Below are 18381 nucleotides of genomic sequence, written 5' to 3'. Positions count from 1 at the left end.
AAAGGACAACAATCCAAAGAGTTTATTTTTGGTACTAACTTTTCTTAACGTAAGGAAGTTATCTTCCTATCCTATGAGAGAAGCTATAATTGAAATCAGGAACATTTTCCTCAAGTTCTGTCTCGGGTTTCTATAGGAAATCTGCTTGGTTTTTTATTCTTATTCTGATTTTAGAATGTCCTCTGTAAACCATTGTTTTTCTTTGGGTGACTTCATTTAATTGGACAGAAGGTTTCCAGCTTTCTTTCTTTACTCAATTAGGAAGCAGACAACTTCATGCCTCTAGGCTCAAGTTGCTTCATGGAAGGCTTCCCTACAAGGAATAGAAGGGAGAGGGAATGTAGCAGTGACTGGGCTGTAAAATGACCTTTCCTTGTATACCAGAGCTAGCTTCCAGCTGATTATTGCCAAGGCAAGGTTGAAAAACAATCAGCTTAACCAGCAGTCACAGAGTAAGGCTGCAAAGCAAGGTAACTAATCATGATGATGAGCTCCATTTCTGCCATAATTCTAAGTCACTAGACACTGTAACCTCCTTGATATCCAGTAGAAAAAGTAGTAATTTTTTCACAGCATAAGTTAATATCTTGAACTCCCAACAAAAGATTTCCCTCAAAGCCCACTTAATTGCAAAATAATAAAGTTTCCATTGGCAAACAACCATCTCTTTTTATGATTCCCCATCTAAGTCAGGTTGCTGTGGGAAGTTGTTTTATTGGCGGGAATACTCAACTAAATAGGTATATTCTTCCAAAAGCTCATCATTATATCTATATTAATATAGATTCCTCCCAAACCTCTCTTATGTTTTTCCTCCTTGATTTACCTCCAAACTCTGGTTTCCTTCCCAGTTCTGTATTACTCCCCCAAAACTTCTATTAATTAAGAGTTATTTATGATCCTCTTCAAGAGAAGAATGAGTTTGTATCTGTGTAGATGGATTTAAATGATAGTTTTCTCTCTCTTTGGCTATTTAATTTTTTTTCCTAAAGACACAAATTCACCAATGGAAAACCATCAATAAGCATCTCCTAGATTGCTGAACATAATGTTCCAGACTAACCAAAACCAATCATTGACTCCCACTGAATTGTAGGATGGTTCTCTTAAATCTTTCTAAATAATAAATAGAAAAACCTCTGGGAAATTTCAAAGATTGGGCCTGATTAACTGCTGCTATATACAGTATTTATAAAATCCTTTTTCAAAGGTTGAATTAACATCTTGTCTCAATATGTAATTTGAAGTTATAGCATGTATTTTATGGTCATGTCCTGAAGCTCTAGCACTTTTAAGGTAAATTACTTTAACATTTAAATCCAACAAATATTTATTTAGCATCTTCTTTGAGTAAGGAATTATGCAGGGTTCTGGGAACACAGAGAATTTATGTAGTGCATTTTTACAAGAAAATCATTCTAACTATAATTTTCACAAGCCAACTATAAATCTGATTTAAATTTTATTTTTGTAGTTAATTTTTAGGTATCATCCTTAACAGTGTAAGAGAATGGTACGTGAAATATATTCCAATGTAAATTCAGTCCCTTGAGATTATTACATATATAAAGGGATAAATCTTTACCAAGAGTTACATCTGAACTAGAGAAGATTTTATTCACCTTATGCTGACAATGAATTTTCTCAAGGGTTTATCATAACAGTTGTTCCACAGCCGTTTAGTAGACATCTGCTAAATGTTTATTGAATGATTTTACACCTTAAAATAAGCAGGCTGTTGAATATTCCTTAAGGAGTTTATGTGAATTTTCTTGAAATCTAATCTTCAGTATGACATCACTTTTTAGACTCAATTTTCAAACTGTTTTCACTTTTGACCAAACCGTGGATAACATTTTTACACACATATCTGATTCCAAAAAGCCAAAGTAGCAATCTTGTAAATTCCTTTAGGGCAAAGTATGAGTTGTTTGGTTTTTTTTTTTTAATTTTGTCTTTGTATCCTTATACTACCATATAAACAATAGGCATTTACATGCTTGTTGGATTAGATTGGATATACTGGGAAACTAAACAAATAACTGACCTGACTGTATCTTGATGCTTCCATGTATAAAATGGATATAATAAAATCTTACTTTTACTTACTTTGTATAAATGTGAGATATGACATAACATTGAAATACTTTTAGGTCCTTGGAGATTAATTTCATACAGGTGATCCCTGATTTGCCAAGGATCATATTCTAAAAGTTTATTTTTAAATCATCTTATAAATTGAAAATATTTACCCATGAATCACATTTTATAAACAGTGACTAAGTTCACAGATCAGGACATAGGAGGCTATTTAAACAATAATATACCCAAAGGGAAAGGTAGCATGGTGTAGTAGATAGGGAACAGATTTTGAAGCCAGTGACTTGGTTCAAGTACAACATACTATTATAAATATATGATAACAGTGTGACTTTTTGCAAGTCACTTAACATATCAGTGCCACAGACAAAAGTATTAAGACTAGAAATAGCAGAACTCTTGCTGATGTGCATTAGTAGAAGTATTTTGCTCACTGGGGAGCACCCTACACATTGAGAACATTTACAGAGTTAGAACAAACCATGCCTGAAGCAGAAATCCCCATTACATCACCACATGTGTTGATACACTTAAAGACCTCCCTAGATAGGAAAATCGTCTTCCTTGCAGGGCTGCTTTTAGAGGATTTTATAGATAGCTTAAATATGCCCCCCTCTCTCTGTAACTTTCTTTTTTTGTTTTTGTTTTGTGGGGCAATGAGGGTTAAGCAACTTGCCCAGGGTCACACAGCCAGTAAGTGTCAAGTGTCTGAGGCCAGACTTGAACTCAGGTCCTCCTGAATCCAGGGCCAGTGCTTTATCCATTGCACCACCTAGCTGCCCCTCTCTGTAACTTTCACCTACTACTCCTAGTTCTACTTTCTGGACCCCAAAGAAAAAGCCTAATAATTCTTGTTCCATATGACAGTCCTTTAAATATATGAAGAGAGAAAACATGACCTAAAGAAGTCTTGTCATCTCCAGTTCACTCAACCAATAATACCATAAATGCTGAAGTTTGAAGCTATACCAAAATCATAGGATTCTTTGGGATATTTAAAATTTCAGCTTGCGATTAAAAATAGAAACTTTGAATTTAAAGGTCCACCCAGATCTCAAGGTGATATCTGAGAAGTATACAACTTCAGGTTATAAAAAAAACAAAAATGAGAGGAAAAGGTATATAAGGAGTTAAATGGATACTATTAGTGACCAAAAAGTTAATAATCATGTATACAAATCATCACAGATACCCACACAAATTAGTCCTCAGAAATCCAACATAGAAATTCATTTCCATGAACTCAGTGTTACACTAATATTAAAAATTATTTGCATTAGTTGTAATCAGAAGCCATTCAGTCCCATCAGATGAACAGAGTACTTCTGTTCTTTTACCAAACTAAACAATACACTAAAACAGCATCCTGTATTGTATTTTTAAAAGAATACATAAATCTCACTGTGCAATTTTAAAACTTCCATCATGTTTCTACCCAATGAGTGATTAATTATACTTGTATTCTAAATATCATTAACATTTTTAAGCATCTAATTCTCCTAGATTTTATGAATACAAATAATAAGAAGAAAGGGCTTTAAGTGTTTTCCAAAATCTGGTGATAGGGAAAACTAAGGTTTAATCAATAACTGATTTGATAATGTGATGACTATATTAGCATATTTAATATAATCATTTGCTGTGGCTGAGAAGACATGAGGAATTCAGATCCCACTTAAGTTTTCAGGATTCAAGTTCAAAGTATAGTAAGGAAATCTGCGATTGGAAAACTTTGTTTCCTGGTTTTAATGCAAGAGATTTTATTGTTGTTTTTACATAAAATACTTCTTACAGAATATTAGTCTGTTTATTTAGCAATAATTTCAGTAGAAGCATATCCATTTTCTTGAAACATATTAGAGGGAAATGAAATAGAAAATATGTTTTTAGTTTGGATTTTATCAGTTCAAATGCTTGGAAAACATTCTGAGTCTTTGAAGTGTGTGAATTCAATTTATTTCAACAGTTCAACCAACAGTAGAATACTGAGTTGAGATACAGAGTGTAGGTAAAAACTCATCCCTTATATACTAGGAAATTATCAGAGTACAAATAAAAACAATAGCTTCAGCAAAGTTTCAGGCTACAAAAGAAATCCCTAAATATTAATAGCATTTCTATATAATAATTACAAAACCCAACAAGCAAAAATAGAAAGGGAAATCCCATTCCAAATAACTACAAAATGCATAAAATATCTGGGATTAACCTACCACAGCACACAAGAGACTTGTGTACATTCAAATACAAAGAGCTCCTTAATTAAGTAAAGAACAAATTAAATAGCTAGTTGAATTTTCAGTGCACGTGCCTAGGCTGTGCCAATATAATACAAAAGATAATACTTCCAAAATTAATTTACACTTTTTAATTCTATACCAGTCAAATTACCAAGGGGATATTTGTAGAACTTGATAAAATAATAATTCATTTGGAAAGACAAAAGATCTAGCATATGAAGGAAGAAAGGGAGATGGTGGGGAAAAAAAGGAGAGATAAAGGGAAAATAGCACTTTGATACCTCAAACTATATTATAAATGAAACAGTCATCAAAAGTACTGGTTATTGGTTTACAAATAGAGGGAAAGATTAATTAAATGTACTAGACAAGAGAGAATCAGAAATAATGTAACTCAGTGATCCAGTGTTTGATAAAAAGGAAAACATAAATTTACGTAGGAAAATACTCATTTGATTTTAAAAAAAAAAAGGCTAGGAAAACTAGAAAGCAATCTGGCAGAAACTAGACTGACACCTTATACCATATTGTACAGTACCTTCCGAGTGGATAAGTGTCCTTAACATTAAAGATTATAGTATAAAAAATTAAAAGAGAAACAGATCATATACAGCTATGAGTAGATATATTCTTAACCAAACAAGAGATAGAGGCAGTTATAAAATATAAAATAGATAACTTGGATTATATGAAAATGAAAAACTTCTGTACATACAAAATTAATGTACCTTGGATAAGAAGGGAAATGGTCAAGTGGGAAAAAAATCTTTGTGTCAGATTTCTCTGATTAGGGTTTGGTATCCATGATATAATAACAATTTATATTTACTTACACACACACAGAAGCATAAAGACCATCTTGTACCCATTTCCAATAGATAAGTGGTTAAGGGATGTGAATAAAAAGTTATTAAAAGAAGAATTGTAAAGTATTCAAAACCACATGAAAGAATGCAAATCACTAATAAGAGAAATACATATCAAAACAGCTCTGAGGATTCATGTCACACTCTGCAAATTGGCAAAAATGACAAAAATGTCAATAACCAATATTGGAAGAGTTGTAGAACAACAGGCAAAGTAATACATTGCTGGTGGAACTGTAAAATCATACAACCATTTTGGAAGGTGATTTGGAATTCTGTAAATAAAGTAGCTAATATGTCCATACCCCTTGAACCAGAGACTCTTATTCAGCTTATACCCTAAGGCAGCCATTGATAAGAATAAAATCCTCATATACACGAAAATATTTATAATAGCACTTTTTTGTGATAGCAAAGAATTGGAAACAAAGTAGATGCCCATCACTTTGAGAAATGGCTAAATAAATTGTGGTTCATGAATGTAGTGGAATATTACCATGCTGTAAGAAATAATGTGTGTGATGAATTCTGTGAAGCATGGAAAGATCTATATGAACTGATGCAGAATGAAATGAGCAGAGGCAAGAAAACAATATTTCCAGTGACTACAACTATGTAATTGGAAAGAACAACTACACACTGAAAAGATCAAAAGTGAATGCAACAAAATCAAGCAGGATTGGAATTAAGAGATGTAAGAGAACACCCCCAAACCTTTGTGGAGATCAGAGTACAACACATGTTACACATTGCACATGTTTGTTTTTTTTCAATGTATCAGTAAGTTATGCTAATTTTCCCCCTTTAAAAATTAGTATTTATTATTTAGGTTGGCTCTCTGGGCGAGGGAGAGGCAGAGAGACTTGGGGTAATAATGTAAGAAACAGAAGACATCAACAAAAACATATTTTTTTAAAAAACATATCTTTTTATAACCTATATCAGATTACCTGCTGTCTAGGGGAGGGGGGAGGGAGGGAGAAAAATCTGAAATTGTAAAGCATGTATAAACAAAAGTTGAGAACTATCTTTACATGTAACAGAAAAAATAAAATACCTTATACAAAAAAACCATATCTTTTATATGGTATGATGGAGCTTATAGTCTGTATGGCCCATACACAAATACATCTAGTATGCAATAATAGTGCATTATACAGGTGCAAAATAAAATGGGAAAATAGAATGGGGAAAATTGTTACCTAAGTTATAAGTAAGAAAAGACTTCTTGGAGGAGGCCAAATTTGAACACAGCTTGCAAGGATAGGGTAGGATTGGAGAAGGTAAAAAGGAGAATTTCATTCTAAGCATATGGCACTGTCTGAACAAAAGCAAGGAAGCAGGAGAGGAAGCATGTATTCGAGTGCTTCCCAAAATTTCATTTGGTTAGAGTATGGAGAGAGACAGACAGAAAGAAAGACAACTAGAAGTGATGGCACTACATTGTGGAGGTCCTTGTATACCAGGCAAAGGAGTTCATGCCTTACTTGGCAGACCAGAGGATACCTCTGCAGATTTTTGTGCACTGAAAATTTTTAAATCCCCAGATGGTACTAAATATACCAGTCTTTACCTCGTGCTATAAGAATGACAGCTGTTACTAAAACAAAAATCTCTCCTAAAGACATTCTGAAGAGAAAGGCACAACTCAAATATAACTCATTTAATTTACTCCAGTTTTTTCATTCTCTTTTAAAGCAGGTTTTTCCCCCCAAATGACAAGCAAATCATGTTTTGATACTTTGTAACTAAGCTTTATTTTGACCCTTGAAAGTGTTTTTAGTATCAATGATGAATTTCAAAAGTCTTTTCTGAAGACTTGCCTTTTAAGGTCAGGTAAAGGCATATCTAATTTGGGGATCCTTGAAGTTATCTATTTAGTCCACACTCTATTATCTAAAATAACAAAGGGATCTAGGTTGAACTGTCTTATCTATTTATCTATGTCATACCACCAGATTATGAGAGCATATTGTGTAAAATCTATTATTCACATTTCTGGGAGAGATTTTAAAAACATTTCCAGGGGGCAGCTAGGTGGCGCAGTGGATAGAGCACTGGCCCTGGAGTCAGGAGGACCTGAGTTCAAATCCAGCCTCAGACACTTAACACTTACTAGCTGTGTGACCCTGGGCAAGTCACTTAACCCCAATTGCCTCACTAAAAAACAAAACAAACAAACAAACAAAAAAAACCACTTCCAAGTGGCAGTTTGATGGTAGATTTAGAGTCAAGCACACCTATATTCACATTCCTCATTAGATATTTACTAGCCTGGTGATCTTGGAGAAGACATTTAATGCCTCTTTATATAAGTGAGAATATAAAATGCGAATAATAATAGCAACCTACTTTCCAGTGTTGTTGTGAGGATCATATATGTGTCTCTGTGTGTGTATATATATGCATATATACACATATATTTAGTACTTTGCAAACATTAAAGCATTATATAAATGTTAGTTATTACTATTAAAGACATTCTTAATTTTAGAGGTGTTTAAGCTCATTTATAAGCTATTAACTCTGGCTTTATATTCCTGACAATCTGGGACAGTTAGCTTAGCTGAGCATACATAACACAGTGGTTATGCCAGGAATGTGGTGGAGTTGATGGCTTCTTGAACCAGTCAACTAAAAGGAGAAAACACTCTGGTGTAGGAAAAACTGAATTTGGAGTTAGAAGACCTGGGTTTAAATCCCAGCTCTTTTATATTCTGCTTATGTATTCTTGGACAAATGACAAAATTTCTCTGGATTTCAAATTCCTTCCCTGTAAAATGAGAAGATTGGATTAGATGATCTCTAAAATACCTTCCAGCTCTAAATTCTAAAACCCTATGTTCCAGGGCCATAAACTACTTCCCTTTACCCTATTCTTTGTTGTTCATCCTTCGTTTTTGAAGACCAAGGAAATCACTGGTGGCATCTCGACTTGCACGGATCTCAAAAATACATGCTCTTGGTTATAATGGGGTTAGTCTTCATTCATAATTCAATAATCATTTGAGGGGGACCAGAATTGCGATATCATTGGTTATAAGCTGGGACCCCCCAGCAAGAAAACTACCTCAACTAATGTAAATTTGCCTCTGCTCTGCAACTCTTGAGTCTTAGATAGTTGCCTAGGGTACTGTGAGGCTAAGTGATCTGCCAACCTCCAAGTAGTTGGTATGTTCCAGCTACAGAACGTGAATCCTAGTCTCCCTGACCCTGAATTCTGCTCTCTGTCCATGGGACCTTTCTGGTTTTCATTTTTTACCCACTTCCTATATCGAAAAATCTTCACTTACCATACCTCTGCTCACTTTAGTTACCTAACTCTTTTTCACTACCTTTCTACCCAGACGAGTTAGTTTGTCCTTTTTCATGAAGTCTTCTAATACTACTCCAGCCATAGTGATTTTTCACTCCTCTGAATGTATTTGAATAATCTTATTACTTTTATTTATTACCTATTCAGGTGACAATTACTCATTCGCTCCTGTGACATCTCTTGTATTGTTACCTTGAATTGTTTTCAACTCTGGTCTTATCCCATAACTAATGTTATTTTGCTTTATTTTGTCAACTACATTGTAGGTTCTTTGAGGACAAAAACTAAGACACAGTGTGTCAGTAGATAGATTATTGGATTCAAAGTCAGAAAGATCTGGTTTAAATCCTTCAGACATTTATTGACTCTGTGATGATCATCAAGTCTCTTAAGGTCTCTAAGCCTTGTTTTGCTCACCCATAAAATGGGGATATTAACTTCAAATTAGGTAACGTATGTAAAATACTTGGAAAACTATAAAGTAATGCAAGTTTATTATTACCATTATTTTGTGTTTCTTTGTGTTTCACCTATAGAACCAATCACAGTGTACTACATATACTCTGTCTTCATATTAAAGAAACAGTATAGTAAGTGTAGTGCAGAGGTAAAGAATGTTGGATTTGGACTCAAGAAAGATTTGGGTTCAAATACCACCTCTGGCACTTACGAGATATGGGTCAATTCGTTTAACTTCTCTGAACCTGTTTTATCTGTAAAATAACTAGGTTGGTCTAGGAGAGTTCTACATTCCTTCCAGTTCTAAATGTATGATTTTAAGGTTCTTGGCTTTATCCTTATCTCTGCAAGGACTGTCATATCTTTTAAAAGTTATGTCATATAAACATAACTGTTCCCTCTGTTCATGGTGACAGGCACATCACATCACCCAGAATCAAAATCCTTCCGTAGAAGAAGCAGCAGACTCAGCACTCTCAGTTGCCCATGCTGCCATTGCCTCTTCAAGACCTGAGCACAATGGTGAGAGAGACCGTTAAAAATGTAAAGGGCTCATGCATGCTGCCCATACCCCCTACACATATCTTTATCTATGATGCAGTTTTCTAAGTTGATTTTTAAATGAATTGAACAAAAGACAAAACTTAGCTGCAGTGAAGCTGAACAGGGCAGATTTCTATGAGTCTTCTTATTGGTTGGTTTAGTATTTCTGGCAGTGACATTCTGTTCTTTATCTGAGTACACTGGAGGCCTTTGATTTATATCTCTATGTATTCTCCCTCTAGCTGATTCTGTTCCTTTTGAGTAGGAGTTAATCTTCCAGGAGAGTAAGAAAGACAGCTCTTAGAGCTTCCCAGAAACTGTGTGTTCAGTGTTGAACTTAAGAGGAATTTGCTTTACTTGCTAAAGGGATCTATTTTTAAAGATCATTGTGTTGTTGGCACAGCTGCAATTGACCCAGCAGATAGACTCCTTGCCTGCTGAAATCCTGGCCTCAAAATTTCCCAAAGAATTGAGCTTTCATCCATTATGCAGCATCACAGTTCCAAAACTTCAAGGGGTAAAAAGCTCCCTATGACACATTTTGTCTGGCTTTTACTCAATCTCATGGGTAGTGAGGGTTCATTACTTTTGGAATTCTTTAATTTGGCCAGGGAGGAAGATATTAACTTAGAGCGTTACCCATAATGATAGTGATGATGATTTTCAATGGCAACTTATTTGTTTGAAGCTTCATATGTAGAAATAATATGAAAATATTGGAAATTATTCCAGTACTTAGAGAAGATGGGAATTAAGGTAAGAAAAATCATGAAATACCAATCAAAATGTATGCATGTGTGTGTGTATTTTTTTTAATCTATTATATAACTAATAAATTGTTGACTGGTTGATCATATGGGTCAGAAACTTAAATAAATGCCTAGGAATTAGAGGGAAGGGTAGGGCAGTGGTTAAGATAAGGTTGCATTGGAGATTCTTCACAAGATTAGACTCCAGATCCTAGAACCAAAGATAAAGGGACACAGATGAGGAAACTAAATGATTTGTCCAGGATCACAAATCTATTAAGTGTCTGAGGCAGGATTCGAACTTAAGTTTTCTTGTCTCCAAGTATAACACTTTATCCACAACTACACTCAGCTGCCAAAACAAGACTGGATATATCACTTTTGCAGGATTTATGTGAAGCATTATGATGCAGAAAAAGACAAAAGCCCAAATCACTCTGAACAGGTTTACTTCTGGGCCAGCCATGTGAGTCTAATATGATAGCTAGGTCACCATGACATAAAGAGATTTCTTCTACTTGTTTTCTGATTCCTGAATCTCCTTTGGCAGGTAAAAATGAACAAACAAAACAAAAAGCCTTTAATTAAACAGTTAGAGATACTTTAGTAGATTCATGATTTTATTTTCCCTGCAATGGTGAAAACAGAAATGTATCCATGCCTTCTCATCCTGTGTAATTCTTGTACTTAGGATCATAGATAAAGAACTGAAAGGGGACCTTAGATCAACTGACCCAATTCATTCATGTTACAGACAAAGAAACTGAGACCCAGAAAGATGAAGCGATTTCTTAAGTGTTGCATAAATGGGAGAACCAGAATTCAGACCCTAGTCCTCCAGAACACAACCTAGGGATTTTTCTTTGGTATTATATTGCTGCACATAAATCCTTCAAAAGTGATATATCCAATCTTGTTTTGGCAGCTGGGTGGAGTTGTGGACGAAGGATTATACTTGGAATCAAAAAAACCCAAGTTTGAACCCTGCCTCAGACACTTAATAACTTTGTGATCCTGGACAAGTCATTTAACCTCCATCTACATTAGTTTCCTCATCTGTAAAATTGGGATAATAATAGTACTTACCTGCCAGGGTTGTTGTAATGATCAAAGGAGATAATATACACAAAGCATCTTATAATTCTTAAAGCACTATATTAATGTTAGCTATTAGAGGCCTATCTCTTAAGTTATTAATATTCTCAGCTCCTTCTCTTGCTATTCCCTTCCTCTTGATATTATCTCCCATTTATACTGTGTATATCTTATAAATAAATCATTGTTTACATATTGTCTCACCTATTAGAATGTGAGCTTCTTGAGGGCAAGGCCATATTGTTACTTTATATTCTCCTTGTTTAGTACAGTACATGGCACATAGTAAGAATTTAATAAATGCTTATTGATTGACTAATCAATAGATTCATTGTTATAGTGCAGCACTAGCTGTCCATCTAGTATCACTCACTCCTTACATTAATGGACATTAGGGGGCAGCTAGGTGGCGTAGTGGATAAAGCACTGGCCTTGGATTCAGGAGTACCGGAGTTCAAATCCAGCCTCAGACACGTGACACTTAACTAGCTGTGTGACCCTGGGCAAGTCACTTAACCCTCATTGCCCTGCAAAAAAAAAAACAAAACATTAATGGACATTACCTTCTTTTCCAGCCTTATATGTCCTTGGTCCATATCTTTCTTGTCTCTTCTACATATTGATCATCACTGGTAATGGACTATAACCTGTCTATTCCTATCATACATGTTTCTGTGGTATCACAATCTAGTACAGCAAGTGTCTTGGGTCTAGAATTAGAGGGTCTGGGTTTGAATCTTGTCTCTGACACTATATGCTTATGTATGATCTTGGGCAAGTCAATGAACTTTTATGACTTTTACTGTTTTCCTCTGAAAAATGAGGGATTTGAACAAGGTGACCTCTGAGATGCTTTCCAGCTCTAAATCTTTAACCCTATGACAGATGTGTAAAAGGTAGCTTTTTAAATTAGCATAAGCCTCAACCCTAAAAGAAATAAAAGCCTTTTGGACAAGTAGAAATGTAATTGAAAAAAGTGAGAAAGGATACAAAGTCTAGGAACTATGTTACCTGTAGGCCATATCATTGCACTGATGTTCCTGAAGATATGGTAAGGGCTGTTGAAAATTTAATGTAGTGTATAGAGTGCTGGGCCTGGAGTCAGAAAGGCCCGAGTTCAAATCTGGCCTTTAATATTTAGTAGCTGTATAATCCTGGGCAAGTCACTTAACCTCTGTTTGCTTCAGTTTCCTCTACTGTAGAAAGAGGACTATTGTACTGTTCTATTGGTGAGAAGAATCTAGTCTGTCACAGTTGATCAACACATAATGTTGTTGATACTATTGTACATGTCTGTCTTAAGAAATCTGTTAGTCAAAAAAGTCAATTTTATCTTTGGCTACATTAAGACACATAATTTGAAGTACTGACATGTCCAAATTGAGGGAGGTGACAATTCCACCATATCTGCCCACATCAGGAACACTGTGTTCATTTCTGTCCTTATAACTTCCTGTAGGTTGTAGCAGAGAAAATGGAATTTGTTGCGTTTGGAACTTTTTTTCATTGTCCAGAAATTAAAATGAACACTTCTTTTTGGATGGAAGTTGGTATGTGTGGTTCAAACCTGTGATTTCATTGGGATAAAAAATTTGATCTCCATCAATACAAACCAACAACTGTTCTGCAGCTTAAGAATCTTAGAGAAATGTGGTAATGTTTTATATAATTGTATATGTATAACCTTTATCTGCTTGCTACCTCAGAGTGGGGAGGGGAGGGAGGGAAAGAGGGATAGAACTTGGAACTCAGAACTTTAAAATCTTAGTGACTTGTCTGGGTCATGTAGCTAGTATGTTTCAGAGGCAGGACCCTGAGAACAGCCCTTTATGCGCTACATGAAATTGTCTCTCTAAGGTTAGCCCATAAGGAGAAAAAAATAGCCTAAGGAAATTCCCAAATCTGCAATAACATTTAAAAAGTCTTTTCTCTTTGGTTCAAGATATTTTTGTGGGTTCCTTCTAAGATCCTCTTGCCAGTCCTCCTTGGAATAAAGCAGAGTATTCTTTCTGAGTGCTGAGAAAATTTACATTGAAGCATTACATGAGTTTTCCCCTTTGCCAATAATAATTTCTTTTGATTTATCTTCTCAAAGGAAAAATGTGTGTTGCCAGGGCACTAAATTGTTAAAAAAGGATTTTTCAATGAGATAACCTCTCATTTCAAATTTTCAATGACATCATTTCTCCCCCACCCCATTAATTGTCTTTTGAAAGTATAATACTTGCCCCAAACCCAAAAATACCTGTGTTTAAGACTTTGAGCTCAGTTCAATTCATTTTTTTTTTTTACTCTTAGTCTTACCCTTCATTCCTTATGCAGGCAAAACTGTTGTAGGATTGTTATTGTATAAGGATTTAGTATAAGGCCCAATTCTGGCTTTCACCATGATACTAACCTGAGGCTGGCTGGCTTCCCAGAGCAACTCTTGTCAAACTTTGTATTAACATATCTCACCAACGCTGTTAAGGATTCAAGGCATTTGCCTTATGTTTATAACTTTACTCACAAAGGATATTAAAATAAAATAGTTTTGAGGCCAAGTACATTTCAATATAAACCTTCTTAGGGCCAAACAACACTACTCACAGTCAGCCTTGTTTGGAAGTGTTTCCTCTGATGGCAAACTGCATTCTTTCCAAGCTAGGAGGTTTAGAGCACTTTATAATGTATTGCTAGCCAGCATGACAGGCTGTTAGCCTTCTGTGCAAACCCTTCAGAAGGGTTAGGGTTTTGGATAGCCCTAGTACATTTCTAACTCATATTAAGTTCAAGATAGATTAAAAGCCCCAGGGTTTTTTATATGCACATTTGTTTTTCCATTTGCAGTTCCGTCAAGCCATGACTAACCCTCATGATGTTTCATGTTGTTCATCCCTATTAAATATTTTGTTTATTTTATTTCATTTTGGCTTTTGTATTCTCGGTACATAGCACATAATAAATACTTATTGAATTGAATTGAATCTCTGCTATCTTCCAGCCATAATAAAATGTTATGCTTAAAGAGATATAAGAGATCTTGAATATCAGCTAGTTCAACAACCTCTTTTTGTAAATGATACATACATCTAGTTACTGTGATTTCTACTACCCACACACTAGATTACCACAGGGTCGTAGATCATATGTTTAGAATTTGAATGAGCTCCAGAGGTCACCTAGACCCACTCCCTTGTTTTACAGATCAGGAAACTGAGACCCAAAGAGGTAAGGTGACTTGGTAATTAAGTACAAGAGCTGTAATTTAAATTCAGGTCCTCTGACTCCAAATCCAGTGTTATTTTCACTAAACCATGCAACCTCTCCATCATATTAATTAATCCTTTTAGCTCTGTGTCATCTGAGAATCGGATAAACCAAGCTACTATGCATTCATACAAGTCATTGATAGAAATATTGAACAGGATAGATCCAGGGTCAGAGTTAAGTATAACACCTTCTTCCTGGTTGACATTAATCAATTCTTTCTTGCTTAGATGTTACTTAGAAAGTTGATTCAAAGTCACTTCCGGGTAATAGAGACAACTAGGTGATGCAGTTGCTAGGTAGTTGGGCCTGGAGTCAGAAAGACCAGCATTTAAATATGGTCTTAGACACTTACTAGCTGTGTGATCCTGAACAAGTCACTTAACCTCTGCTTACTTGTTTCTTCATCTGTAAAATGGCATCTACCACTCAAGGTTGTTGTGAAGATCAAATGAGGTAATAACTGTAAAGCAGTTAGCACAGTACTTGGCACACAGTAAGTGCTATATAAATGTTAATATTATTGTTATTGTTCTTAGTTTAAAAACTAATTGCTACCCTGTAATATTTGAGCGCCTTGCTGCCTTCATTTTAGAGAAAAGGTTATAATTATAAGCACCACTACTACTATCCCTCCATTCCCAAGATATAAATACATTTTCGTACATGTTTCATTTCATATTAGAAAATGTGATGCTTGAACTCAAGAAGTTCACAGTGTAGCCAGGTGTTCAAAATATAGATGCAAGAAATGAGAGTAGTTACAAAGCAATGTATCAAGACATAAGAAACAACTTGGTGTAAACTGAAGAAAATGAAAAGTGGGGTGGCATTAATTTAAGAAAGTTTTCTAGAGGAACTAAATTCTGAATAAAAATATAAAGAGTTGATAAATATTAATTAGGGAAGAGGAGCACAAAGCATTTAGTTTTATTTCTTATATTGCAAATACCATAAAAATTGATCAACATTGTTAATTAGAAGACCTATTTCTTCCTTAGTAGAGTGGTGTTTTTGTTTGTTTCCTGTTCTGATCCATTGAAGCAAACTTCACTAAACATTTTTCCAAGCTTCTCTGTGGGAGAATGCTGTGATAGGCAGTGAGGAAACTACAAAAATTACATGAACTCCAGTTCCTGCTTTTTTAGAATCTGTAGTTGTTTCGTTCTCTACAATTCACTGATTTCATACTTCTAAAAAGGAAGCATTTTTGCCCATTCCCAGTTCTGGTTTTACCAGCTTTATCTGAGGCAGCTAGCTACCCAAGGCCCTCTCACAACTGGAAAGGACTAGAGAGGCCATTGTGATTCCAACCAATACCTTAGTGAAAAACCTATCACTTCCCTCACCTTGAGGCCCTCTAGGAATGAGGACCTCGCTATTTCCCAAGGCAGCCAATTACACTTTGGGACATTTTTAATTGTTAGGAAGATTTCCCTTACATTGAACTGAAATCTGCTTCTCTACAACTATTACAATAGTCAGTCCTGTGTGAGAGACTTTTACATAATGCTTAAATGAAATACAACTTGTCAGTTTTCCTGTTGCCTGATGATTGAGTACTCTTGGGTTAGTGTCATGTAGGATATGGTTTTTTGGTTTTTTTCTATCTTGAATCCCCAAGTGTTCTTAATGCTTTTTCATTTAATATAGTTTAGAGATTACAATCATGACAGTAACAAAAGATAATTGTCAAATTTTACATGGAGGGTTCTCTTTTAATTAAAACTATCCCCATTGTTCTAATTTTTTCCTGCTTTAGATTGCCTTAGGACAACCCTTAGGAAAATGAGCACTGTGTTACTGGGATTTATTTTAATTAAAAGCCACCTGACCAGAGATCTGCCAAATTGTAATCATACCTAAATATATTTTCAACATTCCTTTATTTCGTCTATATATGTTCATGGATAGTAGAGTCCTTTAAACCCCCTAAAGGAATTAAGTAAGTCTGAATTCTCAAATGAAACCATCCACAGGGATACTTTGAAAATGGAATGGCATTGCTGCCATCCTGAAAAAACTGAGCTTGCTGAAGTGGGTCTATTTTTTTAATCCTAGTCTCTCAGTATTAGAAGAAACCTTAGAGGTCCCCCAGTCCAACCTAGACCTAAGCAGTTATTTCCTGTACAACATCCCTCCTCTCCCCCTTCTACATGCTCCCCCCCCCCCAACACACACACCCTGCCCCCACCAAGTAGTCATCCAATTCACTTGAAGAATTCAAATAATGGGGAACATGCTATTCTTTTAAGAAACCTGTTCTACTTTTTTAGGAAGATATAAAATGAGTACCTCTGTACTTCCTGCTTATTTATTCTCACTTCTACTCTCAAGGGCCAAGCAAAACAAGTCTAGTCCTTCCATATGACAGCTTTTCAAATACTTGAAGACTACTATCCCCTAAGTTTTATTCTTTCCATGTTAGAATCTGGGGCATAGTTTCTACTCCCATCACCACCCTGGTTTCCCTCTTATTGATGAGCTCACTGATGTCCTTCCTTAAATGTGACACAACTGAACATTGTCATTCAGAGTTAATCCAATAAGTACAGAGTATAGCAGGATAATAAACTTAATTGCCATTAAAAAACAATACTTCTGTTAATATTGCCTGAGTTTTTGTGAGCTTTTTTAGGCTACCACATCACAGTGCTGGCTTATATTAAGTTTGTAGTTAGCTCACAAGATTTCTTTCACAGGAGCTTTTGTCTGAATACATACCCTTTTCGACCCTATACCTAGTATCTTGAACGTTTTAACCAAAATGTAGGATTTTATACTTATCTCTATTAAATTTAACCATGTAAACTTCAACAATCAATCATCTAAACTTATCAAGAGGTATTTGTATCTAGATTCTTATACTTATCAAATGAAATTGTATAAGCTATTGCCAATTTCTTCCTTTCTCTCTTTCTTTCTTCCTTTCCTTCTTCCTTTCTCTCTTTCGCAGGGCAATGAGGGTTAAGTGACTTGCCCAGGGTCACACAGCTAGTGTCAAGTGTCTGAGGCCGAATTTGAACTCAGGTCCTCCTGAATTCAGGGCCATTGCTTTATCCACTGTGCCACCTAGCTGCCCCCCAGCTATTGCCAATTGTCTAATTGGTAATATCAATTGCAGTTTCATCTAAGACATTGACAAAAGTGTTTAATAGTAATGCCAAGGACCAGCTTAGAGACCTTCCATTAGACACCTTCCTCCAGGTGAACATCCATCCATTAATCACCACTCTCCAAGTCCTGTCAGTCAACAAGTTCTTTTACTTTGCAACCACTTTGCCCACATCTCTTCATCTCAGCCTTAATGATAAATGAAATCTTGGTCATTTGCCATGCTGAAAGCCTGGTGCACCATGGCTAAGGTATTTCCTTTTTCTATTAGTCTAGTAACTGTTAAAAAATTAAATGAGATTTATCTAGCATGACTTTTTCTTGATGAATCTATGCCAGTTCAGAGTCAGTCAATAAGTGTTGATTACATACCTGCTATGTGCTAGGCACTGTGCTAAGTGCTGGGATTACAAAGGTAGACAAAAGATAATACCCTCAAAGAGCTCATAGTCTAATGAAGACAACATGCAAACATATATACAAACAAGCTATATACAACATAAGCACTAAATTAAGAGGGATTGGGAAAGGCTTCCTGTATAATATGATATTTTAGCTGGGACTTGTAGGAAGCCACGGACAAAAGGGAGGTAGAGATAAGAAGGGAAAACATTCTAGAAATGGAAGACAGCCAGGGAAAATGCTTAAAG

General features: G+C 35.4%; 1 protein-coding gene across 1 annotated transcript in view; it reads left to right on the top strand.

Moving 5' to 3' along the window:
• TTC23 (tetratricopeptide repeat domain 23) overlaps window positions 1-18381 on the top strand; it is an 86871-nt gene that overhangs the window by 43549 nt on the left and 24941 nt on the right. The window contains 1 exon segment of the mRNA XM_043980645.1: window positions 9398-9503. Coding sequence (XP_043836580.1) covers window positions 9398-9503 — 106 coding nt within the window.

The sequence above is a fragment of the Dromiciops gliroides genome, chromosome 2 (genome assembly GCF_019393635.1).
Source record: "Dromiciops gliroides isolate mDroGli1 chromosome 2, mDroGli1.pri, whole genome shotgun sequence".
Classification (NCBI taxonomy): Eukaryota; Metazoa; Chordata; class Mammalia; order Microbiotheria; family Microbiotheriidae; genus Dromiciops; species Dromiciops gliroides.
This window is presented reverse-complemented; position numbering and strand designations above follow the sequence as displayed.